Source organism: Sebastes umbrosus, chromosome 8 (genome assembly GCF_015220745.1).
Source record: "Sebastes umbrosus isolate fSebUmb1 chromosome 8, fSebUmb1.pri, whole genome shotgun sequence".
In the NCBI taxonomy this organism is placed as follows: domain Eukaryota; kingdom Metazoa; phylum Chordata; class Actinopteri; order Perciformes; family Sebastidae; genus Sebastes; species Sebastes umbrosus.
In genome coordinates, this window is record NC_051276.1 from 30,198,051 (window position 1) to 30,224,809 (window position 26,759).

The 26,759-nt window shown below is 38.6% G+C and overlaps 2 protein-coding genes across 2 annotated transcripts; both read right to left on the bottom strand.

Moving 5' to 3' along the window:
* Nucleotides 1–572: 572 nt before the first annotated feature.
* Nucleotides 573–8,743, bottom strand: areg (amphiregulin). Its single transcript, XM_037776987.1, has 6 exons — nt 8,572–8,743; nt 7,773–7,949; nt 6,452–6,677; nt 6,018–6,188; nt 3,794–3,907; nt 573–897 (listed from the first exon to the last, which is right to left on the bottom strand). The coding sequence occupies exons 1-5, from the start codon at nt 8,606–8,608 to the stop codon at nt 3,814–3,816; spliced, it is 705 nt and encodes a 234-aa protein (XP_037632915.1). The 5' UTR covers nt 8,609–8,743; the 3' UTR covers nt 573–897; nt 3,794–3,813.
* Nucleotides 8,744–15,233: 6,490 nt separating this feature from the next.
* Nucleotides 15,234–25,375, bottom strand: LOC119492316 (proepiregulin-like). The gene is made up of 5 exons (XM_037776674.1): nt 25,100–25,375; nt 19,545–19,634; nt 18,173–18,305; nt 17,927–18,073; nt 15,234–16,483 (listed from the first exon to the last, which is right to left on the bottom strand). The coding sequence occupies exons 1-5, from the start codon at nt 25,137–25,139 to the stop codon at nt 16,417–16,419; spliced, it is 477 nt and encodes a 158-aa protein (XP_037632602.1). The 5' UTR covers nt 25,140–25,375; the 3' UTR covers nt 15,234–16,416.
* Nucleotides 25,376–26,759: the final 1,384 nt, after the last annotated feature.

Consider the following 26,759-nt stretch of genomic DNA (forward strand, 5'->3'; position numbering starts at 1 on the left):
CTATGTCACCTTCTTTGTGCACAGTCTAACAGGCTTCTTTGTGCTGAAGTTGAACCATCTAATTATGTTCAAGTCTTTGTTTGTATTTGTCTTAGGAGAGAACCACCAAGTTACCTGGACGTTCCCAAAATAGATCAGACCAGACACGCCCCCGCTTCTGTTCCCAGTACACCTGTGCGACAGCACGTCGTCTACCCATTCACAAAGCTCTGGATGTCACTCAGTGACATAGCAACACAGTGGTTGTAATGACAGAGTAGAGTGTAAATCTTTGTGTTTTTCTTTAAGATTAATCTTCCAAGAGTCAAAAGCTGAAATAATATAAATTCTGCTTGTCACACACACACTTAAAAAGACTTTCCAGCCTCTCATGCTTTTGTGTTGCTCTCATGATTGTCTGAATTCCTGGATGATGTCAGACAGCTCCTCTCAGGGTTATTCTCGTCTGCTCTATCTGTGTTTGGCTAAAAGGCCGAGGTGTTTGTGTGAGCATGCTGTGGAGGTATGGGACGCATCCGCAGATAGGAATGTAAACACAAAACTCAGACAGAGATGCATAAATAAACAAGTCCTTCACTTAACACTGAGATACTTTATTGGTGATCAAATTCCATCCCTTTCCCAGAGTGAGATGAAGAGCATTTCTCTGACCTATAACAACGGCAGTGCAATAAATAAGACCGAATCGCACACATTCGCACATAATAGACATGATAACAATGGTCCAACATACAAACATACTCATACAGTCGTTAGCAATAAATAATCACACTAAATAAATTACATTCTAACAAACTCTTTGTTACACAGCATCTAATGAAGCAGTCTATTCACTCTACTGCTTTATCAGGTCCTCAGGCTCCTCCCGTCCGCTTCGTCTTTGAGTCGTGCAGCTGGCTGAGGAAAGATGGAGAGAAATCAAAAGTCAATAAATTTGTGAACATGGAAACAACGAGCATTTTTTGTAAAAGTAAAACTATAATATAAGAAATTAAAACTGCTATTTAAAACTGCTGATTTGGTGCCATCTAGTGCAACCAACTGAATAACCCTCCGCTCACTCCTCCCTTTCCAAGACTGCGGTATCGTGAGCCGCCAAATGCAAAACTGTGGCTGTTTGCCTTGCTCAGAGGACATCCTTACTACGGTAACAATGTGAAAGTCTCTCTCTAGAGTCAGTGTTTGGTTTGTCCGTTCTGGGCTACTGTAGAAACATGGTGGACTCCGTGAAGAGGCATCACATCCTTTGTCCCATTCAGCTGTTTAACAAGCCTTGATCACACGGTCTGAACTCTGCAGTTTTTTAACTTGCACCTGATGTCCTTTATTGATTTCCCAAATTATGTTTTTTTATGATGTTTTTATGATGCTCATGCTTTATGTTGTATTATGAGCTGTCATATATGGTTGTTGACATTCACTTGATATTCTTTTTTATGCTCTTTGTGCGAAGCTAATTGCCCGAGGGGCAATATAGGTTTCATAAAGGTTTCATTCAAGTTTGCGTTTGTAGGAAAATTAAGTTTACTGACTAACTTCTTGGTTCAACTTTGACCCACTGTACGCGCAATGGTTTGATAATTAAAGGTAAAGTGTGTAGGATTTGGCGGCATCTAGTGGTGTGGTCACAGATTGCAACCAACTGAGTATCCCTCCGCTCACTCCTCCCTTTCCAAGACTGCAGTAACATGAGCCGCCGAGTGCAAAATCGTGGTAACGCCATTCGCCTCTCTCAAAGGCCATCCTTACTATAATGACACTACTTTAGGAGCAACGGAAGCGTGTTTGGCAACTACGGTGGCCTTCAGGTAACATTTCAATATGAAGGACTCATTCCAAGCTAACGAAAACACAACAAGTTTCAGGTGATTATACACTAATGAAAACATAGTTATGAATATTATTAATTTCGAATATTATTTCTGCTAATAGAGCCCCCAAAATGTTTCACACTGTTCCTTTAACATTCTGGGTGTGTGCACTTTTGTTTTTAAATCCAAATAAAGTTAAATAATCTCGTAAAACTGAAACTAGTTTCCAACCTGTCTAATTGTCTGACCGCTCCTTTCTTGACATTGTCCCGTCAGACTTCATTGTCCCTGAGTTCCCATATCTCAGCAGTAGCTTTGGTGAGTACAATCTTATCAAAACTGATAAAAATGATGGCCAAATAAGACTTGAGTCATATTTTTCACATTAATAAAAAATATTTAAAGCCTGCAAACCTCTGAGCATCATGAATTCATGGTCATGTAGTCGGTGAGTGAGATTGTTGTTATAATATTTGTCTCATTTTTGAGCCAATAAGTTAAAAGTTGAAAGATAAGTTCTTACAGTTATGAATTGAAATGCTACACATGTTCCAGCCATCAATATTAATTGTACGTGTGAGGCAGCTTTATTCAGGGTGGACACTTAGTGACGCGCAGGCTGCGAGGAGAATGCTGCACGGCCGCATTGTTTGTCTGGAGGCTAACCTTTCTGTGTGAACACGTGAAGTCTGCATGCGTGCGTGCGTGTGTTGCTCAGTGACATCTGACCACATGTCAGTGGAGTAATCAAGCTGTTACATCAGGGTCATCCCGTGTGGAGTCAGTGTGTCAGGACTGTTATTGTTTGTGGACACACAGGTGAATGTGTGTGGTTTTTCCTTTACGCTGGTATGCGACGCCGAGATGGGACAGGCCGAGACAACCCCCCCCCAGGGTAATCCGGACTAATTCCTCGAGTGGGGATTCCTCTTTGCGTGACGCAACTTGCCGTGTTCAATAACAACAACAGGCATACGGGCTCTTCTGTCGCGCTCTGAGCCCACTCTTTCCTGTTTGGCTTAAGGCTCACGTGAGCAGAGGGCCGACACCGCCCTCCGGGGACTTGAGCAAGACTTTTGGAAGAAATACATCACCAAAATATACACCACCGGAAATACAGCAGCGCCTGATTGCATGTCCTTCTTACAGCATCACAATACTGGTTGGACAAAATGGCATTAACACAGCATCAGCCTGGTGAACTGGGTTTGGGTTTTTAATTGGATTCCCAGCAATTGACTGCTTGCTAAGCTCCACCTCCTTAGTTACTGTTGCTACGGCGAGCGTTCCATTCTAGAACTGCACGTTGGTAACATGGGCAGATATACCGTAGAAATTTGTAGTGATTTTCAAAACAATGGCTCCTTGATAGACAAAAGCAGGCTCATTGTTTAAAGCTAGAATGTTGATTTTTTGGCTGAAATTACAATTGTGCTAGTAAATTTGATCAGCTATAGCTAACTAGCTAGTTAAACTAACATTAGTTGGTTGAAACGTTACTGAAATCAAAGATTTTTAATGTTTATCGCTGACTATGTGAAGAGGTCTTAAATATGCACTTCATGGCTACATTCATGATATTGTGTTAAAAGACTGAGGCTAAGGCTGCACCACTACTGTAGTAAGCTAACAGTTGCACCTTACGTTAGAGCCAGTGAGAACTAAGACGAGAGTCGATGACGGCACTGACGTCATTAAACACTATCAACATGCAATATAGTTGACAAAAAAAGTGGAGACCAACATTTAGTTAAAAAATAAAAATGTTGTATTTCATGTGCAGGATTAAGACTTGGAAGCTTAGTTACTAGATTGGACTGTCCAGGGGAGCAGTTTAGTGAACTGTCAATTAAAGTTTTTAAGTTTGGGGGTACTGAGATGTTTATGAATGGCACGGCGTCAGAATGTAATTGATGCAGTAGGCTATTCATTGTTGAGCTGTAAAGAAGTAAAGTAAGAGTGACAAGTTCAGCGAAACCTACCTCAACGTAACTTGACGCCCTCACACCACAACGTCCCCGACTGGTTTCTGTAGCTTCTCCTGCTCCGTCCCAGTTCCCAGGTAGGATGCCAGGAAGTTTTTATGTGACCTGTAACTACAAAAGACATTCAACATGAGTATAAAAGCGTGAGAGTATAGTCCTCGTGATTATCAGATGATTGCAGTAAAGTTATTTTAATAGGCAGGATTCAGTTACACGGCTTTGATCCTGAATGGACAAATGAAATTCAAGGCGTGTTTTTGTTGTGTTTTGGCAGTAATTTCTATGGATTACAGCACATAATTGATTAATAAAATTGTTATATGACTATTGAGTCTGTTTTGATAAGAAATAAAACTGTAGGTAGTTTCGCTCTCACAGTAATAAGTTCTACTTTCTCTCCACCTCCTTTCTTAAGTACTTTGGCTACTTGTGGCTGTAAAGAAGTGGACTATTGACTTTGTCCCACATTCCAACAATAGCTGTGATTTGGTTACATATTGATAAGGAGCTGTGATCCACAGTAAATGACCTGTTGCACCATTACCGTAAGCAATTTAAAATAAAGAATGAGTAACACATCCATCGACGTGACACGACTTCCGGTGAAATGAAAAGTCTACAATAAAAGTAAGACTGAGCCATGAAAGCTGTAGAAGTCACTGCGTCCAGCTTGTGTGAGCAATACCTGTATAGTGTGGGCGTGTTTGGGTGTGTTAATGTGCTTTTTGATGTGTCAGTGGGTTTGAATGCCAAGAAGTGTTTCTGGGCAGGATGTGTGTGGATTGTAATGTGTGTTGTGTTGAGATTCGCCGCGGTGTTTGCCCTCAAGCGCTTAAAACTTCAATAATCTGTCCAGTTTTAAAGAATAAAGAAGAATAAGAGGGCTTTAGTACCAAACAACTGTCTTATTATAGCTCCAACTATTGTGAAAAGTGATCCCAAAGCAGGAGAGAGAAGCAGGTCACACTGGGAACCAGTATTATAGAACATATGTTGTACGTTTTGAGTTAAAAGTTTGAACAATTTTAAGTTCAATACCCAGACATCCTGTACAAACTGTACACACATACTGATGCCACCCCAGTCGCCAGGAAAAAATGTTGGCATTGGACGTTTCTGCAAACCAGGGGTACGTTGAATGGTGACGTTTTTGCATTCGGTCAGAGCAAGTGATGTAGTTTAAAGAGCGAAAAGAGACACACCGGGCGGGAGGGAAGCAAGGCTTTCATCCAGGAGACCGCTGTTCATGTCCCGTGCGACACATTACAATCAGACGTTCGTTGGTGTCCTGTGTTCACAACGTTCAGTGTCATTTTCAAATTTTTTCACTGTTTAAACATAGTAGTTTTAAGCCAAACCATGTTGTTTTTTTCTAACCTTAACCAAGTTGTTTTGTTGCGTAAGCCTAAACAATTGTTTCACAACGTTAACCACGTGACATTGGGTTTCTGCGAGCCTGATACGAGGCTGATATGAAACATATTTACGAAACATAATTTTGGTTCAGAAACGTCGTCATTCATCGTATCAGTGGTTTACAGTTAAGGTCCAATGCCGACTGGTGCTGCTCATGCTAAACCTCAAGCTCAACCGCTGGGTTCATGATGCTTTATACAAAAGGAATGAGACAGCCAAAACATTAATAATGTTGGTGAATCCAGCTTTTTTCTGGACACATTTGTCTCACTTTTGTCTAGAACACCTTTGGCATTTTTCTCTAAATTTATGGACATTTTTCCTCCAAAAGAAATATCATTTTGGGAAACCGTAAATATAGAAAGTATTTCCTCTTGCCATCATCCTTCATGATCTGATAAGTTTGGAGCCTTTGGATCCTTATGGAAAATATTGCATACATGTACAAAAATGGGAAACAAGCTGAGGAAAATGGGAAATGTTGCTTGAGGAAACTAAGAAATAGATAAATAATTAAATGGGTGCAGAGACCCCAAAATAAAATAAGGTTGTAAAGATAATAGAAGAGTAAAACAAGTAAAAAATCAAATACATTTTAATCTATTATATTTATGAGGTACACATGAAGTCAGTAGCATCATCTTTGCACCTGTAATTGAGGAGTTGGTACCAATTTTACCGCGAGATCCCTCACTGGCTTCCCACCCACAAACCCTAATGTCCGGTCTGACAGCCTTTTGTGCCGCTTTAAAATCAAAATGTGTGTGTGTGGGTGTACATGGCTGTGTGCTAGTTGCATACTCACTGAGCACAAGTCATGAGCAGGATGGCGGTGCAGCTGATGACCGACAGGACCACGGCGATGATCACTAAGACCGTCTGCACCAACTCAGTGTTGGTGATCTGATCGGGCTGGGTTTTAATCGTCCCCAGAGACTGGATCCCACAGCGCGCCCCGTCATAACCCTTCATGCATCTGCAAAGTGAAGAGATAAGATGTGTCAGATAATTAACTAAAAGATGTTTAAACTTGGTGCACACATATAAAATGGACTGAATTTAATCAAAATTATCAATTTAAATATTAATTTAGCCATGTAGTGATGTCATTTCTATTCGTACTTGTTGAAAAGTTCTGCAAAAATAAATTCTGATGATTAAGTTTCAGGATGACAATTGAGCTCCTATTCACACATGCAAACATATCAACACAGAAAGATTAACTGATCCTGTACTCACATACATACTGGCTCCTGCAGGCCCTCTATGTACTTGCAGTAGCCATGGATGCAGTAGCCCAGGTGGGTGGAGGTGCAGGGATCCTCCGTGGTGCTGAGAGTCGACGTGTATCCGTTAGTGATAGTGTGCTCGGGGATGATAGGAGTCGTGTTTTTGCTCTTGCTCTTGTTCCTCTTCTTGCCTTTGCCTTTTCTCTTCTTCTTCTCATCTCTACTGGGATGTAAATCTGCGGCAATACAAGAGACACTGCAGGTGAAACTGTGGCAAAGGTTTATGGCATCATTTGGAGTTTCTAGACTGAAGGTCCTGATAAAAGAATTTCAGATGCATTTTTAAGGCTCTTCCATATACACTCTAAACCAAAAAACTCAGATGTTATCATTTGTTTTTACTTCTGTGACAGTAAAACAACACATGTCTTTTAACTAACGAGAAAGTAAAATTATGTACAGTATTTCAATTCAACATGTTTAATGACATCCTGAGAAGCTGCATACATCATTGACTTTTGTTCCATACTATTTAAAAACCAAATTAAGGAGGAAAGGTGAAGGGACCACCATTGGACCTTATATCGAAGAAAAAGAATATGTAGATAGTGAACGGCGGGAGACAAACAATTTTTCGATCCCGTTTGAATTGTGCCATGAATCACACATATGATGTTTGTCAATATAAAAGATAGTTTTGCAAGTAAAGAGTTTGCAGTTTGTTGTAAAACTGTTGAAGTATCAGACTGTGAAAATCAGACCGTTTGTATTCTGAAGACGGCTGCAGTGAGTGACGTAGTATACTGAGCGACCGTGAATGAAAATATGTTGAATAAAAACGTTATTGAATAATGATTGGTATAATAAGAGAGAAAGTCCACAAACACCAGACTTTCCCCCAGGAGACCGGTGTTCGTGTCCCATGTAAAACTTCATCATCAACGTCATTTCTTTCGTTTTTTGTTTAGTTTTTAGAGTAATTTTAAGCCAAACCATGAAGTGTTTTTTACTAAACCTAACCAAGTTTTGTTGCCTGAACCTAACTAAGTAGTTTTTGTTTTGTTTTGTTTCCATTTACAACGTTAATCACGTGTTTAAAACTGTTTAAAAACTGCGACCGTAATCCGGGAGAAAATGTGTTTCCCTCAAAACGTATGTTTGAACCGTTGGGTTCAACAAACATATATTTACCAATCACAGATTTGGTTATTCTTTTAACATACATAATATAACATGACATATGAGCTTCAACCCAAATAAACAAGCATTTGAAGCGGAATATAAAAAAAAAAAAATCAAGGTGAAGAAGAAAAGAGTTTTTGTTTTCGTACCGATAAGGCTGAAATTTCCGTTGTCTGCTCCCGAGACGTCCTCATCTACTTCCAGCTCGTCATCGTCGCCCAGCAAACTCAGGAGGCCCTCGCCGGAGGCCGGACCCCCGGTCACTCCAGCTAGTTCACCGGAGAACGTGGCCTCGGATCCCAGGGCACCGACAGCACCGGAGATGACTGTAGAACCAACAGCACACAAAGAAAAAGACAACAATGAGATATGATAAGGAGCAGTTAGGGTCAAAGTTTACATCATATGAGGCAGTTTAATGTGGGTTTATATGTCTACGCTACATGAAGAGATGAATTATCCAGAAGACATAAATAAAGACATTTCTTCTTCTTCTATAGTGACCAGGAACACAAGGTTGCTTAGTTACTTATTGTAATCTTGGCCCGTTTACATCTGACTCATCCATCACTTTTTAAAATATGGAGAGCTTGCAAATTAGACACTGTACTCTGAACTGAAACCAGTACAACCAGTCCACATCCAGGACCGTACTATACCTGAACGCATCGCTCATACCAGACAGGAACAGTGATGAATAAGACTCAACCAAAGGCTAATGAAGTATTTGAAATATGCTGACCTTTTCACAGAGAGCTGCACAAATTAAAACACCTGAATATCTCTCTCCTGTCCTCACTTGCAGAGACATTTCTTCCTTCCTCCACTCCTCCTCCACCTCCTTCTCTCCTCTCCTCTCATACCATTTTACATTTCTCCTCTTTCCAGTTCATTGATTCACACCCCCTGCACACAGAAAAATATACACAAGTACAAGTCCAGACTTACCGAAGCACAGGAGACAGGTGAGGACGAGAGGGTTCATATCCCAGGAAGTGTTGTGTGTATGACAGTTCTGCTCTAATCTGTGTGTGCAAAGTGTGTGTTGGTGTTTCTCCCTTGCTGATAGAGATTGTGCTTTGCTCTCTTTACCTCCTGGGTGCAGCTTTTATAGACCAACGCCTGCCTCTCGACTCCAAGGAGAAAGAAGGGTGTGTATGTGTGTGAGAGAGAGAGAGGGAGAGAGAGAGCAATAGATGCATTATGTGTGTGTTTAAGTGTTTGTGTAATGATTAATCTGCCTCAGGCAACGCATTTTGCACCTCATGTTCTCATCCACGACGAGGCTCCTGTTGGGGAATAATTAGTGGGAACGAGACACAAAACAGTTTGATGTATTCTGACTTGTTTCTAGTCGCCATTAAAACCCACAGAAACATTTCGTTCCTGCTTCTTTAACTGTTATTGCTTCCCTCATGTCTCCCTCTCCGGTCACGAATTAAGCCTTAATTACAGCGTCAGCCCATTACTGACACACACCCTCACCAAAAAGTAGGATACTTCAACTTTAATTTATCATGTATACTTTATGTAGTAAATATACTAATATCAATGTGCTAGTAGTGTACTAATTCAATACTTCTTGGGACTAAATTGGACCACTTTTTAGTTTATAAAGGTAAACTTTTAAGTGTACTTTAAGTGTAAGAATAATAAACTTTGAGTACACAACTAGTTTTCATCCAAGTTGTGTTTTGTACTGCAACTATACTATGAACTATACTACAAGTGAACTTATAGGTATACTGTTAGTTTAAAAGTTATATACTTGTGGCCCACTTTTTAGTTTATGAAAGTACACTTTAAAGTACTCTCAGTAAACTAGTTAAGTAGTTTTTATACTGCAAGTATACTTGTATAAACTTGTAGCCCACTTTTTAGTTTATAAAAGTACACTTTGTATACTTTAACTTTTAGTACTTATACTTGAGTAAGGTTCAAGTATATTTCCCCGAAGTATACTTTATGTAATAAGTATACTAATATCAGTGTACTAGTAGTATACTAGTAGTATACTGCTTGAATAACTCTTGGGACTAAATTGGCCCACTTCTTAGTTTATAAAAGTATACTTTTAAGTGTACTTTAAGTGTAAGAACAGTAAACTTTGAGAACACAACTAGTTTACATTTAAGTTGTATTTTGTACTGAAACTATACTATGAACTATACTACAAGTGAACTTATAGGTATACTGTTAGTTTAATAGTTGTATACTTGTAGCCCACTTTTTTTAGTTTATGAAAGTACACTTTAAAGTACACTCTCCGTAAACTACTAGTTTGATAGTTTTTACTGCAAATACACTTGTAAGTTTTCTTTAAGTGAACTTATAATACTTAGCCAAATATACTTTTCCATAAACTTTTCAGTATAAGCCAAGTATACATAGACTTTTCTGTATACTTGTCGGTATAACCCAAGTAAGTATAACTTTGTTAAGTGTATCTCTGATAAGTACATACATAGTAAACTGAAAGCATACTCTCTTTTTTTAAGTTTAAAGAAGTACACTAATAGCACAGCAATAGATATACTGTTAGTTTAATAGTTCTATACTTGTAGCCCACTTTTTTAGTTTATGAAAGTACACTTTAAAGTACTGTAGCGACCCTGCAGGACTAACATGAGAGAGACACATGGGGAGTTCATGGGGGGAAGATGTTGCCCTAGTTAAGCTGGATAGGTCAGGTTCAGTAAGAGGGTAGGGGGCAGGGAGAGCAAGGGAGTGTGGGAGGAAGAGGAGGGGAGGAAGAGGAGAGCGGGAGAGAGACGCCACGAGTAACCGCCAGTTTAGCAGATTTGCTAGTTTTGTTTGGCTACCAGCCTTTTGTTGTTTTGGGCACTCTTCCTCCCTGGTATGTAAGAGTAATAAATCACGGTTCTCCGGTTAAAGTTCATCCACCTTGACTTCACCATTAACCTAGCTGGCCAGCCGTGCTATGGAGCTGCGAGCGCTACAGTACTCTCATTTTAATAGTTTTTAAACTGCAAGTATACTAGTATATACTTGTAGCCCACTTTTTTGTTTATGAAAGTACACTTTAAAGTCAGTTTAATAGTTTATATACTGCAAGTATCATAACATTGTTACCAGGTGAAAACCTTGTGTCAGTTTTTCAAATACTGAAATGTTATAGCCGTATTTTATTTTATTTTGGGGATTTTTCAGTGTGTAATGGTAGGAATTAATGATTTTTAGGGGTTGAAAACATAAAAATCAACCCCCAAAAAAAATAACTTGGCAACAATAATACACACACAAACAAACAGAAACTCAGAGACACAACTGCACTTTACTCGGTACAAAGAGCAATAGAAAGGAATTACATGACAATGAAGGATCATAAAATACATTTGTGGTTGAGTATCAATGATGAGACGTAATCATGAACACTGTTTCGCTTTTTCACTGAGAGATAACTCATGTTTTTTTGAAGATAAATCATCTTTTAATTGTGTTTTTTTAACAGTGAACAGCACGCAGAGTAACTTCCACTCTTAAAAACATGTTGTTTTATTTATATTTTTATTCAGTCGCCTGTTAAAGCACACCATGTCTGCTCTGCATTGTTCAACATGTGTCTGAAATAATTGTGTGTGTGTGTGTGTGTGTGTGTGTGTGTGTGGTTTGATTAAATGATGTTACTATTTCGGTACACAGTAACCAAGAGGAGACCTTAAGGCTTGGGTGGGGATGCTGCTCAGATGGGTGTGTTGGTTATGTTGTTGTGTCTGCACACAGACAGGCTCTCCCATCACCGGTGGAATCCAACAGAAACCTGCAAGGAATGCTGGGAACTTCTATATCTCATGCCTCGGGCCTCAACGACAACCAGAAGCTCCTGACGCGTTTTGTTTATAACGGCAGTGGAATTGAATTGTTTGGATTATGCGTAATGGCATTGGGGATGTGTGATATGAATGTGTGGAAAGTCTGACACAAGCCTGGAGAGAAGCCGCCCACTGTAAACAAGCCACTACACAGCTAACGGCATAAAGGAGGAAATCTCTCTGACACACAAATACAACCGTATCTATTTGGATAAAACGTTGAATCATGCATTGTCTCAAAACAGTTATAAGCTCAGTGGCTGTCAGGATTAAACTAACATTTCACCATGTGTGTTTGCTCTCAGGACTTTTTGTGTTGATTGGCCTGATTTGTATCACCTGTCCCAGCTGGTATAAATGCCTTTCAGGTGACAGCTGTACTCAGGCAGTTTCCTGCCCGGTCGCACTTAAACGGCGTATGATTGACAGGGTAATTCGCAAGTTATTTTGCATGCAATAAGAACGCCATTCTTGCTTGTGGCGTACCATTTGTACGCCATGTAGTCTGTATTGACTGCAATGTAAATGCATCCACGTAAATATGCTACGCTCAGAGCTAGTGACGTAGAATAAAAAGTGAAAAAGACCGCTTTCAACTAGGAGGCCGGCATTCGTGTCCCAAAGTATTGTTGAGTTATTTTGAAGTTACGTTAGTGACGTTTGTGACATGTTTTAGGTACTTACGTTGTTCCCGTACGTATTTTACTTAGTTTACGTACTTATTTTAAGCCCAACTATGACGTTTTTCCTAAACCTAAGTGAGTGGTTTTGTTGCTCACGTTTGTGTGGCGTACAAATGACAAGCATAAAGGCAAAAATGCATGCTCATGACACGCAGAATGTCCATGTAATGTCGCGGTATTTATACGCCTTCCTATGAGACCAGGTTGGTGGAAATACGTAATTAGAAAGATACACTCAAAAGTCGCGTAGATGACTTTCTCTCTCGCTGAAGCTACAATGCCTGCGTGTTCCGTACCGGGATGTACTCACACCAACAATCGACTAACTCTCTTTCGCAGCGCTGCAGCTCTTGAATGTCTTGACTTGAATGTCCGCACCAAATTTCATGGCAAACGATAGAATAGTTGTTCCAGACATTTCCCTCAAAAGCATGAATATTATGTCAACCTCATGATGATGCTGGAGGAAAAGTCAGGGGATTGTTAGGATTCCTCCTCTGGGAACCATGAATGTTTGTACAACATTTTATACCAATTCATGTAGAAGATGTTGAGATATTTCACTGGATAAGTTCAAACTTTGACCTCCTTATAGCTATAGCACCAAAGTCATTAGTATTCATCCTCTGGGGATCATGAATGTCTGTATATCATGGTTATCCACCCAATAGCTGTCGAGATATTTCAGTCTTGACCAAAGTAGTGCACCAACAAACCCACATTACAGTACCGCCCCTAGAAGCATGCTGCTAGCGTGGCTAACAAAACATCAGTGAAAATATAACATGAATCAGCCTTGAGCTGCAAAAACAAATACGTGGCACACGTGGAAATGTTTGTTGTCTTAAAAGACACACAACAAGGCTTCCACCAACCACATTACTCACTGCATGAGAATCCTACTATTATTTCCGCAATAATTAGGTAACAACAGTTAGACAGAATGAACACAGTGTGGAGATTAGCGCCGCGCTTCCTGAATTTCGGATATGTTTATCCACGGCTTCTATATATAGGACAAACTGAGTGGGTGTGTTTGTGGATCTTTGTGTGTGTAAGTGCATGCTTATGTGTTTTTAAGTATGTCCTAAGTTAATGTTTATGTGTGATCACTGCTGTTCGTTAGCATAAAGCTGCTTCAGTCAGGTGTTAAAACTGGCTCATTGACTCTGGTTGAAGCACTAATGGTGTTATAGATTAACTGGACACCGGACACTGCATTCAGTAGGTCAGACGATGACTGCCATATACACACATACCTCTCTCTCTTTGTATAATTTAAGTGTAGTGTGACCTTGCAATCAAATATTTTGTTATAATTGTAGTAAAAGAATTACAAAGTCCTTCGAAATCCTTTGCAGGAATTGCTTTTTACAAATCAGGTGAAAAAAAGAAGGGTAATAGCAAAACTGGTTTCATAAATCTCAACACTGAACAAGTTAATAAGTTGTTGATGCAGTTAAGTTTCATTAAAAGGGCCTGCCATGCTTTTTGTTTTGCAGAAAGTTTCTGTGCACCACTCACTATCACGAATGCATAGGAAACCAGCAGGTAAAGGACTCAATAGGGTTCAGGTAACAGTCTTTACTGGGCAAAAACAGTAAAGACGAACTGGCACAGACGAAGGGGAGCAAATACACAAGGGAGGAAGGGCGATTAAGGACAGGTGAGACTCATCAGGGCGGGGTAATCACACAGGCGGGAAACACACAAGGGCAGGAAGTGAAGCATCTGACATGAGAGACAAAGGTCACTATACCAAAATAAAACAGGAAATAACTGAAAGCTGGAAACAAGGAAAACATAACTTCAGGACTGGGATGTAACACTCCCATGTGACAGTAGAAGTGCAACAATACAAATAAAAATACAACCATAAAACACTCATACTTGTAATGTAATTGTATCCAGACTTATGGTGCCTTCAAATGTGGTCGTGTTTACCGTGTTCATGAGAAGAGTCCATATGAACGCCCCCCTCTTGTGGTATTCACGACCTCGTAAGTAGAACGTTTCTGAAAGCTCAGAGTTCACGACTTGTGACGTGTTTGTTGATGTTGTCAGAAATGGCGAAGGCCATGGAAGTTCATTTTTGGGTACATAATAAATAAATATATTGTAATTTAGTCGTATATTGTTTTTCTTCGTAATTTTATAATATGTCTGAGGAAAATGTTGCTATTCCCAACTACCTCATCTTTTCCCTCTGTCATTATGCCTTTGCATTTCCTGCATTATGTTACCCACTTGCTAGCATGCTAGCCTCTGTGGCTTCTAGACGTCGACAGTAACGTTAATATTGCTGTTGCTTAGCAGCGGTTTTCTCACAACAAGCATATCGTGTACACAACTTCCCATGTTGTAAACACAAGTTCACGAGTTTCATTTGAAGGCACCATAAGGATCAGTAAAGGTGACTCTGCTGTCTGATCAGTAGGCTTCACAGACTCTTCCATCTATCCTGACATCTTCTCAAAAGTGTGAGAACAAAACTTTGAAGGAAATATGTCTTTGAAGGAAATATGTTTTCTCAATGTTCCCAACTATCCAAATAAACACCTTGATCTCTGTTTTCTGTTATAATATTATAATTTACTTAGGATACACAAATTATAGTTGCTTTACTTCCCCACTGCTACCAGCATGTGCCAGTCTAAGTCAAAATGAAACAGGTTAGTTAGTGAATCAAATGTGCTGCTGATAAAAGGTTTCCTACCTGTGTTTTTAGCTACATGTTTGGAAGTTTTTAGAGGTCTATCTCACTGCAGCATTGTAGCAGGAGAAGCACAGGTGGAGCTGATAACACTAACGATGGCTCTGGGCCTGTCAATCAAACACAGCTGTTACTCATCTAATTAATTACACCTGTGAAAAAGAGGCTTTAGAGGCTTTTAGGATACATGAAGCTCTTAATAAAGGAGCTACAGTTTATGACAAACAAAATCTGCCCCACAGTAAAATTTTAATTGTATTTTGAAGGTATTATTGTGGCAAAACACCTGCGCTCATGCACTTTGTACACTTTCAAAAGAAAAATTCACCCTTGTGTCTGAGTTGAAAGTCAGAGTTTAAATGAAGGAGTACAAGCTGCAAATGGGTTGAAATGTATTTGCTTTAATTTATATTTCATTAAACATGTTTTCCTGGTACATACACAGCTAATACTGCCATAGCAAAAAACAAAAATGTCATTTATAAAAAAAAGAGAAGAAGAGATATTTTCTGATTGATCACGTGAAATAAAAATGTTAAAACTGTAAAAAGACTTTGGAGGAATGTGAAAACTCTCGGCTGTAGCCTTCAGACAACAATGTCAGATGAAGTGAGGCCAACGTCAATGAAACAGAAAAAAAATAATAAAAATTCAAGTTAATTTTTTTTGCAGTAACAGAGCAAGATTCCAGTGTATACATTAATACTTTATAATAAATTATCAATATTAGTAAAAAAAATAATAAAACACCGAACTGTTAGACTCAGTGGTCATTTTAATGACAATAATGTCTATTTTTAATATCTTAATATCATAGTTCCAAAAAGGCAAAAAAGCAACAATAAATACAAGCTAAACCAGAAGTGTTAGACATAAATAAAAACTATAAAACAGTGTAGGACTGTATTATGGGAAGACAGACGGCAGCTAGATGTTAAGACTTTATTATCAATAAGTTTTATTTAAAAGATGTGGAGAGATCTGCAACGTCACCGAACCTCAAAGATGATCTCTTTGAAACCTTGAAATCTCACGTTAACTGGTAACAGAGTCTAAAGTGAAGATACTAAAGCGTAACTGCTTTGGTAATGATCATTGTAATGTCAGCTAAGCTTGTTACCTTACAAGTTTAAAAAGCACATGATTAGATTTACCTCTTGTTTTATAGACGCAGGCCTAAATGTTTAAAAGCATGGTTCACTACTGTACAAGGGGTCAGAAATGTTTGACAGTCGCGTTAATATTTATATAAACTTTCACATTTCTCCATGAATTTTCCCATGACCCACCATCATTGTCACCCGCAGAAACTGTCTTTGTGTCTTTCACCCATTCATCTTTTCAAACATGAGGGTGCTGAAACACGAGAACCTCTGCGGCCGCACACAAAGCTCTTTCTTGTTGAGCATTTTTAATCTCTTTGTGCCGATCTTCCCGCTTGATAAAATGATCCAAAGCCGCGTGACATCCAGTAAACCGGCCATTGCTCATCAGGTAACGTCATGGTATGTTGAAATGTTCTTTTAGGAAACTGGGGAAATCCTGGTTTGGCGGCGGATGCTCTCTAAGCTGTCTGGACTCCTTTGTAACCCTGCCGCTTCGGCTGATGTGGGTATTTGTTTTTCTTATACCTGTAAATGAAATAACACAGGACATCATTTAGAAAAGGTACTACTCTACCATTCTTAAAATATCCTTGGGATGAACTGAAAGCTGAATGGTGGCCACCATGTTTAAATGTCCAAAGAAATGTCTTTGAGATAATAATCAGCGTCTGTGGTTCGACGAGTCTCAGCCTGCAACAGGATGTCGGGGCCGACTTTACGTCATAACACAAGGTACACCTGTTTTACATGATGAAAGGCGGCGACTGAGTCACCCTCAAAATCTACTTTATTTGCATGCCACAAAGAACAAAAAGCACCAGCCAAAAAAGGAGAGTTTCATCTGATGAGATCAAAAATCTATCTTCCTAAAAGTCCTAAAAGTGAAGAAGTTCCTAGTCTAGTTAGATTAACATTTTTCTGACATAAATCAACTTGTTTCAGGAAGAAAAATGTCACCTTCATAAAACCAGGTGACTTTTATTACAACAGGTTGAATTTATCTCACTGCGATGGCAAATTTCTTTTCAAAGACATTTAGGGACTCAATAATAGACATAAATTAGCCTACTTGGTAATATTTTTTTCAGTGTGTTCAGCATGTAAAATGTTAATCTACAAAGTAACTCCAGCAATTAGTTAAATGTAGTGCAGTAAAAGTACTATATTTTGCTCTGAAATGTTGTGGAATAAAAGTATAAAGTCAAACTCAAGTACCTCAAAACTGTACATAAACCTGCGATGGCCAGGTGGTGTGGGACAGGTTGTGTATGGTGGGTTTTTAGTGTTTTTTCACTGAAAACAGCTGCCTGCTGTGGCTGAAAAAGACGCTATGAACAAGGCCACATTAAAGTACCATGGGCCTCAGGGGCTACGACCTTTTTCAAGCGGTAGCGCTTGTTTTTTCACCGAGCCTCGTGGGCCCTTTTACGTCGTTAGGCCCCGGTAAGCCTGCGCATTAAAACAGTGGTGGCTATGAGAGCCGTGAGAGTCAACCAAAACAGTAAAGTTGTGGGCCGGAAAATCAAAACAACGAGCTGAAAGAAGCTAAGCTCTGTAAAGCTGAAGGGAGCTGCAGATTCAAGTGATAATTCTCTTAAGTTCATCACATTGTGAACAGTACATGAGGACTTTCCACCGTTGGTTATGATTAGGTGTTTTGCTGTATTCCGCTTATGGAAACACCACATCCGATTTGAGAAACCTGGCTATGCTAGCTGGAGAGCTCCAATAGAAACTGAGATACATGTAAACTCTTTATCCAGGATTCATTTCTGACATTCAAGGACTTTGTGGAGAAACAACAGAAAGATTCAAAGGTGGCAACAAAGCCAGTGGCCCGGACCAGCTCCATCTCTAAAACACAGGTATTATTAACAACACGTCACATCATTATCATACTATTATAAATAATAATAAGTCGTTACTGTTGCACACACACATTCTTTGATTCTCAGACTAAAGCCTCACCATTTGCAGCAGAAGTACAGAACTCCTGCCAGACCTATAATCAGCAGAGTTACACAGAAGATGGTCACAATTATCTGCTCCTCTCCCATTGGCTTAACGACGAACTCCATGTTGCTACACCTGGGGCCGTAGAAACCCTTCTCACACCTGCAACACAAAGAGAGAGGAGTCACACATGATCACACCTTTAAAACTAACACACACACACACACACACACACACACACACACAGGGACAGGCTCGTACTTGCAGTGGTGCTCATTCATGTCCACCAGCAGCATGCACTGGCCACTGTTCAGGCAGTAGTTGTCATGCGTGCTTTCGCAGTTCTGTGTCGATCGCTTCTCCACATGAGGGCGCTCTCCTCCATGTCCTGAAACTACAACAACAACAAGACTGCTGAAACCGTTTCACAGCATCATCCTCACCTTCATCTTCATCTTCAATAACATTTACACACAACACCTGACAGTTTTATTTATCACTTCAACTGTGTTTGCATCATTGTTGCATTTTATTTCTGCAGTAGTAAAAGCATCATCATTAAGATCTAACATCATTTAAATCACTAAATCTTTATCAATGTTAGCCCAGTTTTGTATATGCATCATTTGTGTTTGTTTTGATAATCATTTAAATCAAACATTTGATGGTTTTAGGTACTCAAATGTAAGAATTTGCAGCTTTTCTAAGTCTTACTTTACATTATTGTTAATTAAATGTTTTGGGGTTTCGGACTTTTGGTCAGACAAAGCAAAACATTTGATAATGTTGTGTGCACTAGGATATTGTGATGGGCATTTTGTCACTTTTTTCTGATGTTTTACAGACCAAAACATTTATATTAATCACAAAAATAGTTGGCAGATTAATCGATAATGAAAATAATCAATAGTTGCAGCCTAAATTTGTTCATTTTACTCTCATGTCATATTTAATTGTGGTGTATTTTATTAGATTTTTAATTCTATTAAATTGTAAAGCTGAAGTGTTTTATATTTTTCTCTGTTGTAAAGCACTCTGACACTTTGTTTTGAAAGGTGCGGTAAAAAATAAAGTTTTAAAACAGGTGATTTTATACATTTAACATCCTTAGTGTTGATATATTTTTCACTGTTTTGTGTCTGAAATTCTGCACGTTGGATGTGAAATAAAAAAAATGGCTGAGCTGAAATGAATTATTTTCATTATCGATTAATCTACCAACATTCTTTGTTTATAAAATGTGAATAATGTCCAGTAAACAGTAGGTGACGTCTTCATGTGTCTTGTTTCTTCTGACCAACAGACCATCAAAGCCTAAAGATATTAAATTTATCAATGGTAGAAAATAGAGAAAAGCAGCAAATCCTCATATTGGAGGATCTGATACCAGAAAAGGTTTGGTATTTTAACTTGAAAAGCATCTCAAACAATCAAACAACTATCAAAGCTGTCGTTTCAAGACCAAAATGCAGATTGCAAGTGATTTTATCAAGAGAATAATACTGTAGAGATTGCTTCCAGTTGTCAAAATGCACTATAATACTTGGAATTATGTGTTTGTACTTATATTTCAAAGACATTTCTTATACTTGACAAATAACGTGATTTGTTGCAGTGGTCTGGATGAATATACCTGCAGATACAGATAGAGAGGAGCTGTCTGCCGTCTGCAGTCTGGAGGAGACGCTCTTGGTGAGAACATACGGCCAGAGCAGCAGGACACCTGTTGAACAGACAATATGTGACTCATTAATTACACTATAAACGGCTGGTGGGCGGTGCTTAGTATTTCCTCAAGAGATCTCAACATGACTGCCGGGTCACAAACTTTCTCATTTTACAGCTAAACAGTACACTACAAGATGTTTCTGAAAACATTTGAGGAGAGAAATAGGCATTACAGTAACAGATTATTGATTCATATTTGATCAGCGCTGCCTAGTTTGACCGCTTGGTCGGAGTTTGCGAGTGATTGACAGCTGCTCAGAGACGGCAGACTCCAGCTCGGCTCTGATTGGTTGTTTTCCTCCGGTCTGTGAAATCTTGCAGATGCCGTTAGGAGCACCGGAGGACACAGAGGCACATGATTTTTTTCCAGATTACCTGTTTCATGTACTACTGTCAGGATATAGTGACCGTGTTATAAAAATAACTTTTTTTAATCATATTTGCTCCAATTCTACCCGCTGCAGCTTTAAACGCCTTTTAGACATTAACATAACTTTTTCACGTTTGATTTTTGACGTCACATGTGACATATGTTTTTATTCAAGATGAGGAGAAACCCGAAATTCATAACTTAAAAGTGTTTTCCCACATGAACACTTTAACTTGTCATTACAAATGACTGTATTTGTTGTTTATAAAAGCTTAATTTAACATGCAGACAAAGAACTTTACAGCCGCAAATGTCATTTTCACATGACAAGCTCATTTATTTTACAGTTTTACAATGAAAAATTACATGTGCTTTGAATTTGCATTTGTAACATGTTATTGTACATGAGCAAGGGGATCGTAATCTTCATCATTTAGTCCGCAACACCCCAAAAATGATTTATGTTTGTTGACTGTGTTTAGATAAGACACGACCACATTAGAGGAGAAAAACTTTTTTTGGCAAGGACACTGCCAAACTTTGCCAACTAGGTCGTGATGTGGTGTGACTCGTGTTGCTAAGCCCCAACATGCCTGTACCGGCCCGCACAACCGTATAATACGCTGCATTTTGCAGACGCCCACATTCCTGCAGGCACATGAAGCTGAATGCAAGATGAGTCTGGTTACGACTGGTTATGAATCTGGTTCTACTCGATATATAAACGCCTGGCCATCGCGCCCTCTCTCCGGGTTTCTGTCTGTTGTTATGGCTGCAGAGATATTTTCCTCTGTGAGAGGACTCGGCCTGGTTGTTGGGTGTTCCTCACGAGTACATAGTTCACATGAGCTGGAGGTATTGACGAAACAACTTTTTTATTACTAATAAATAACTGTCCAATCGAGCCATTTATACCGTTAGTCTGACATAATTCAGATATAATTAGTCTGACTCACTCGCCAATGTGATACCGATACCCACCTTACCTCATTGCATTTACGGTCATTTGGATGAGAACACAATAACAAGGAAATGTGACTCTTTGACTTTGACACTGAGCCGGTTAATACACATATACCGTATAAATCTAGAGTAAAGGCGAAGCATACTTTATGTGACCCACTTAATCGAGAACAATAAAAGGAGGAAAGGTTATCAGTGCAGGGGAACACCTATCATGATGGATAACCGGTTAATAAATAAAACTCATGTGTGCCTCACAGTGAAAATAAACAAAGAGAAGAATAAAAGTGGTGGTTTGTGGTTTATTTTAGGCGATATTTTGCGCGGCAATATTGTATCGATACACAGATGTCAAGTATCGATCTTTTATTATATAAACTATTAACCTCTTAACAATCGGACGACTGAAAGCTATTCTGTCTTTCGGAGGTTGTAGCGGACTCAGCCTTACTGAAGATACTGGTATAAACTAGAAAATCTAAGGTGGCCGACGTGAAAACGTGAAAACGTGAAAACGTGAAAACACAAATGGCCCTATCTAGAGCCAGTGTTTTGGTTTGCCCATTCTGGGCTACCATAGAAACATGGCGGCCGGCTCTGTAAGGTCGTCTCTAGATGGGAGTCCGCAGATTACGAAATCTGATCTGAGATCTGCAAAAACTTGATAAAACTCTCGCGAGACTCGCTGCCCAACAACCTATTCTAACCTTAACTACTCAAGGTCAATGCCTAACGCAGTGGTTCCCACAACCTTTTCTGCAGGGCCCAACCTTTTGTAGATAAAAAATATCACCCTGCCTCTTTCCTTCTGCCAGCAGAGAGAGGGACAGAGAGAGAGCGGAGGGTGGAGGGAGTGGGGACACCTGTAGATTCGGCGTTTTTTTCACATTAAGCTCGGTGAAATTACAGTTGAGTTCGACCAAAGCACACTTGGTGATTGTTGGAAAGAGTAACGACGACGGTTTAGGTGAGTTTTATTTTGCTTCTGTCCAGTTTGAATGAAGTGTTTTACACTGCTCTGCTACGTACAGCTGATCTCAACATAAACAAAAACACATGTGGATGATGGCGCAAGCTGCACGGAGAGGGGGGGCAATCGTACTCAGGCAGCTTAGCATAGGCCTGCGCTCTCCGAGTGCCATTCTAGTTAATATTATTTTCCAATTTCTGCCAATAGATCCCCCTAATTGTTTCACACTGTTCATTTAAAACTAGTTCCACCTCCACCAGCTACAACAGTACAACTGCTTATGCATTAATGCATAAGTATCTAACAATGTTATATATAATATACTGTACATGAGTCACAGGGGACATTTTTTCTGCAGAACGAGTACTTTTACTTTTGATACTTTGAATACATTTTGCTGATAATACTTCTGTACTGAAGTAAGATTTTACATGCAGGACTTTTACTTATCATGGAGTATTTTACATTATAGTATTTGGTACATTTATGTAAGTAAAGGATCTGAGTACTTTCTCTACTGCTGGGTACTCATCAGTTTATACAAGCTAGAATGTTTTACGGCTGGTTATAGATAAGAATGAACTTGAACAATAAGGTAATGACAGATTTAATCAGACCGCATGTGCATGTTCCCTCAAATAATAAATCTATTCACGGTTTAATTGCTAGCATCTTTCAGCATCTTCCAGCATCCCTCAGGCTCTGAGCTCAGTATGTGCGTCAGCTCGTTAACACAGGTATGTGATCAAGTCCAACTCCAAAAACTTCCACTCTGATTTATCAAATTACCTCTAACTGAATAAACATGCCTCATATCTGGTGATAACTGATCAGGGAACTAAGGAAAATCTAATGTAAAATACTCATAAAGCAAAATGTACCTACTGTATAAGATTTAAAACTAAAACTACTCATTTCAAATTTGAGTTCAGTTGATGTGGTTTTAATTTGCAGCTGATCCACATTAAATACTGCTGAATTCAAACTGCTGCTGTATCTCCTAAATTAAGTTATTTCCATGCTTTAAGTCCACATAAAGGATTTGATGTATCAGGTAAGAAATTATGACACTCTGGAGATATTTCATCTGACATTAGCTGCATTTTACAGCAGTGGAAGAACTATTAACATCTTTTTTATTAACGTAAAAATACTCCGATACAATCCTGCATCCATGATTTCACATTAGTAGCTGTAGCACTACTTTAAGCACTTCCTACTTAAAGTATCAAAAGTAAAAAGTACTCATTACACAGCAGGATGGACCCTGTTAGTATGTTATATTACATTAGTGGGTTATTATTTATTAGTATTTTAATATAACTGGTTGAGGTAACTTTAAATACTTTAATACACAGTTGGATATTTTAATTAATTAATTAATTAATTAATTAATTTTAATAAATTGTAGGTCTTGATCTTCTAAGTAACTGCTGTCAATAAAATGTAGCATAAAAAGAACAATATTTCCCTCTGAAATGATGAAAATACTCCAGATATTATTTAGTATGATAACAATGATAGGACCATTATACTACTTTAAATACATGTTAGTGATATTACTTAAGTACTTTTACTTAGGTACATTTTTAGGTACATTCTTCCACCACACTGGAAGCTGCAAAAAAAAAAAAGTAATTAGCAGTCAGATTTTAATGTAGTGAAGTAAAATACAGTTGAGTAAAAGTATTCCTTTACTCCAGTAAAAGTAGCAGTACCACATTGAAAAATACTCCAATACAAGTAAAAGTCCTGCATTCAAAATATCACTTATAGGCCAAAGTAAAAGTACACAAGTACAACCAGCTAAATAACGTAGCCTACTTACAGTAAAGTATAAAAAATAAATGTACCACCAGCTAAATAAAGTTAAAATATTTTTCAAAAAATGTCCCCTGTGAGTGTTATTAGACATTATTGGATTATCAATATTACTGCATTAATGTGTAAGTAGAGTTTTACTGTTGTAGTTTGTCAAGATGGAGCTATTTTAGTACTTCACATACTGTTGGGTACTGGGTAATACTTCATATACTGTTGGTACTGCACTGTTAAGAATTTCCCAGTAAATAACAGTAAAGAACTGATGGCAGCAGGGTTGCCTTTATGTTACTGTAAAATTAACATTATTATACTGTCATTGAAATGTACAGCTTTGTACTGTTCATGAAAAATACAGTTTGAACTGTTTTTTTTAAATTAATTTCACAATATTTTACTGTTTAAAGATACATTATATAACTGTTTTTCACCTTTTTTAGCATTATCAAACTGATTTGTTTTAATGCACTATTTAGGTTGTATTTTTTACATACACTTTAATAACCATTATTTTTTGCCTAGATGAATAGACTTAGCAGGTTACAGACAGGAATACTCACACTAAATACAATTAAAGGCACTTGTTAGGAAAAAGGCTATAATAGACTTGTTGACACTTTTCCCAAAATGTCTGTCTATAGCTGGCTACAAGCACAGAATGCAAACCAGAACAACATGTGAGTGAAGAACAATAAAGCTAATTCACTGATTTTGCAATCATGTACAATGAACAAGCCTCACATGAGCAGATCAGGTCCCAGAATTAAAAAAATACTGCATGAAACTGTTACTGATGATACTTTAGACAGTGGATCAGCAGTAAAGTGCTGCTTTTTAAGAATGCATTATAGTAATTTAACAGGTTTTCTTTTGTATTAACAGTAAAGCACTGTTTTTAGCAATAACAGGTTAATACTGTTGAAATCCTGCTGTAAATTAACAGCAATTGTTTACAGTGTGGGGACTACTTCACATACTGTTGGGTACTGGGTAATACTTAATATAGTGCTGGGTATAACACTGCTTTGTAGGCCGATTTTATGTTTTGTAAAATCTTTAGAGTACAATAGCCTATTTCGATCTGAAGTGGAGTAAAAGTATAAAGTAACATAACATGTAAATACTCCAGTAAAGTAAAAGTCAAATCAGTGGATTTAATGTCCTCATTAGTTGCATTTAGAGTTGTTTGTAGTTCCCATGTCATGTTTCTGACCTGATCTTTGCTCTTTAAACTGCACACCTGAACCCTGCCAGCCCTGATCCTCATGATCCTCCCGTCAAATCTCTGTCAAACAGAAGCGTGAAGTAACTAACATAAGAAACATAAAAAACGTACCGATTAGTGAGAGGAGAGCTGAAGCTTTGCTGGTCCCCATTTCAGAGCCGACAGGTCGCTGACAGACAGCAGGTAGAAGAACAAACCTCTCTTCTGGATCAGAGACTTTTAACTGTCAGAAATAACTATGAGATAGAGAAAAGAGGGCAGGCTATTCCTCTCTTGGCACTGCAGACCAACACCAACCCAACCAGTCCTGCAGCTTGTCTGGGTCTGGGTGTGGTGAGAGACTCCTCTAATTTACACTATTTCACACTTCAAACGTCCAAATATCAAGTCAGACCTCAAACGCACCGTTTTACTGGTAAAGAAAGAGGAGGAGGTGCTTCTGTCATCACTAAGTTTATGAGGAAGTTTACTCATATTTCTGTCACTAAGACCAAGAAAGTGGATCATATCAGTCCAGTTCTGAGGTCTCTACACTGGCTCCCTGTCTCTCAGGGAACTGATTTCAAATTCTCCTGCTGGTTTATAAAGCACTAAATGGTTTAGGGCCAGAACACATTTCTGATCTTCTGCTGTGTTCTGAACCATCCAGACCTCTCAGGTCATCTGGATCAGGTCTGCTTAGAGTCCCCAGAGTCACAACTAAACATGCAGAAGAAGCAGCGTTCAGTTTTTATGCACCAAATATCTGGAACAAGCTCCCAGAAACCTGCAGGACCAACTCCAACTCTGAGTTCTTTAAATCAAAGCTTCAAACTTTCCTGTTTGCTGCCTTTTATTAAACCAGATAATGATCTAATATACTGCACTAGAGCTTTTACTCTTATGTGTTATATTCTATTTTAGCTTCTCTCCTAGCTTTTATTTTTAGCTTGTTTTTATTTTCTAATCTTTAATGTTTTTATAACTGTTTGAATTTTGTCTTAATGTTCTTTTGCACTTTGTCGCAATGTTCTTGAATGTTTATGTAAAGCACTTTGAATTGCCCTGTTGCTGAAATGTGCTTTACAAATAAAGCTGCTTTGCCTTGCCTTGCCTTGCCTTGCCTATTTAGTACTATTACAGATAATGACAGTGGTGGAAGAAGTATTCAGATCCTTTTATTAAGAAAATGTATGTAAAAAATACTCCATTAGGGTGAATTAGCCCTAATGTGGGAAATTTGTTGCATTTCAAAATTCTGTAATATATTGTGATATGATGCCAATACATTAAATCCAAACCCAGTACCACTCTGAAATCCCCAGGATGTGTCCTAATCAAACAAAAGAAAAGAAAGAAAATAAATGCAGATATCACACTCGTAAAAGAAATGGTAGACATATTAGTACTCTTAGTGCCAAGTTATCTGTGGGATAGTCATGTCCGAAATGTGGGACACTGAAAAGTCTGTTAGAAGGCCTAAAACACCTTAATTACTGTAGGAAACACAGGCTAAATGTGCAATCCCATATTCAGTCGTTTTACCACGTAAAATGTTATTGCTGTTATAAAAAACCTAGGCTTATGTGTGGATATTACATGGAGAATCGAACAACATCAAATAATAAGATTATAAATAACAATAAATAAATGAATAAAGACTATAGTAGTTTTGAAGCATTTAGGCATTAAATATCAATAGTTTTATTGACTTATTTGTTTGAGGAAGACCTACACCCACTGGCGATTGGGTGTCCCTCATTAGGCAGTGTCCCGCTTTACGGCAACTCAC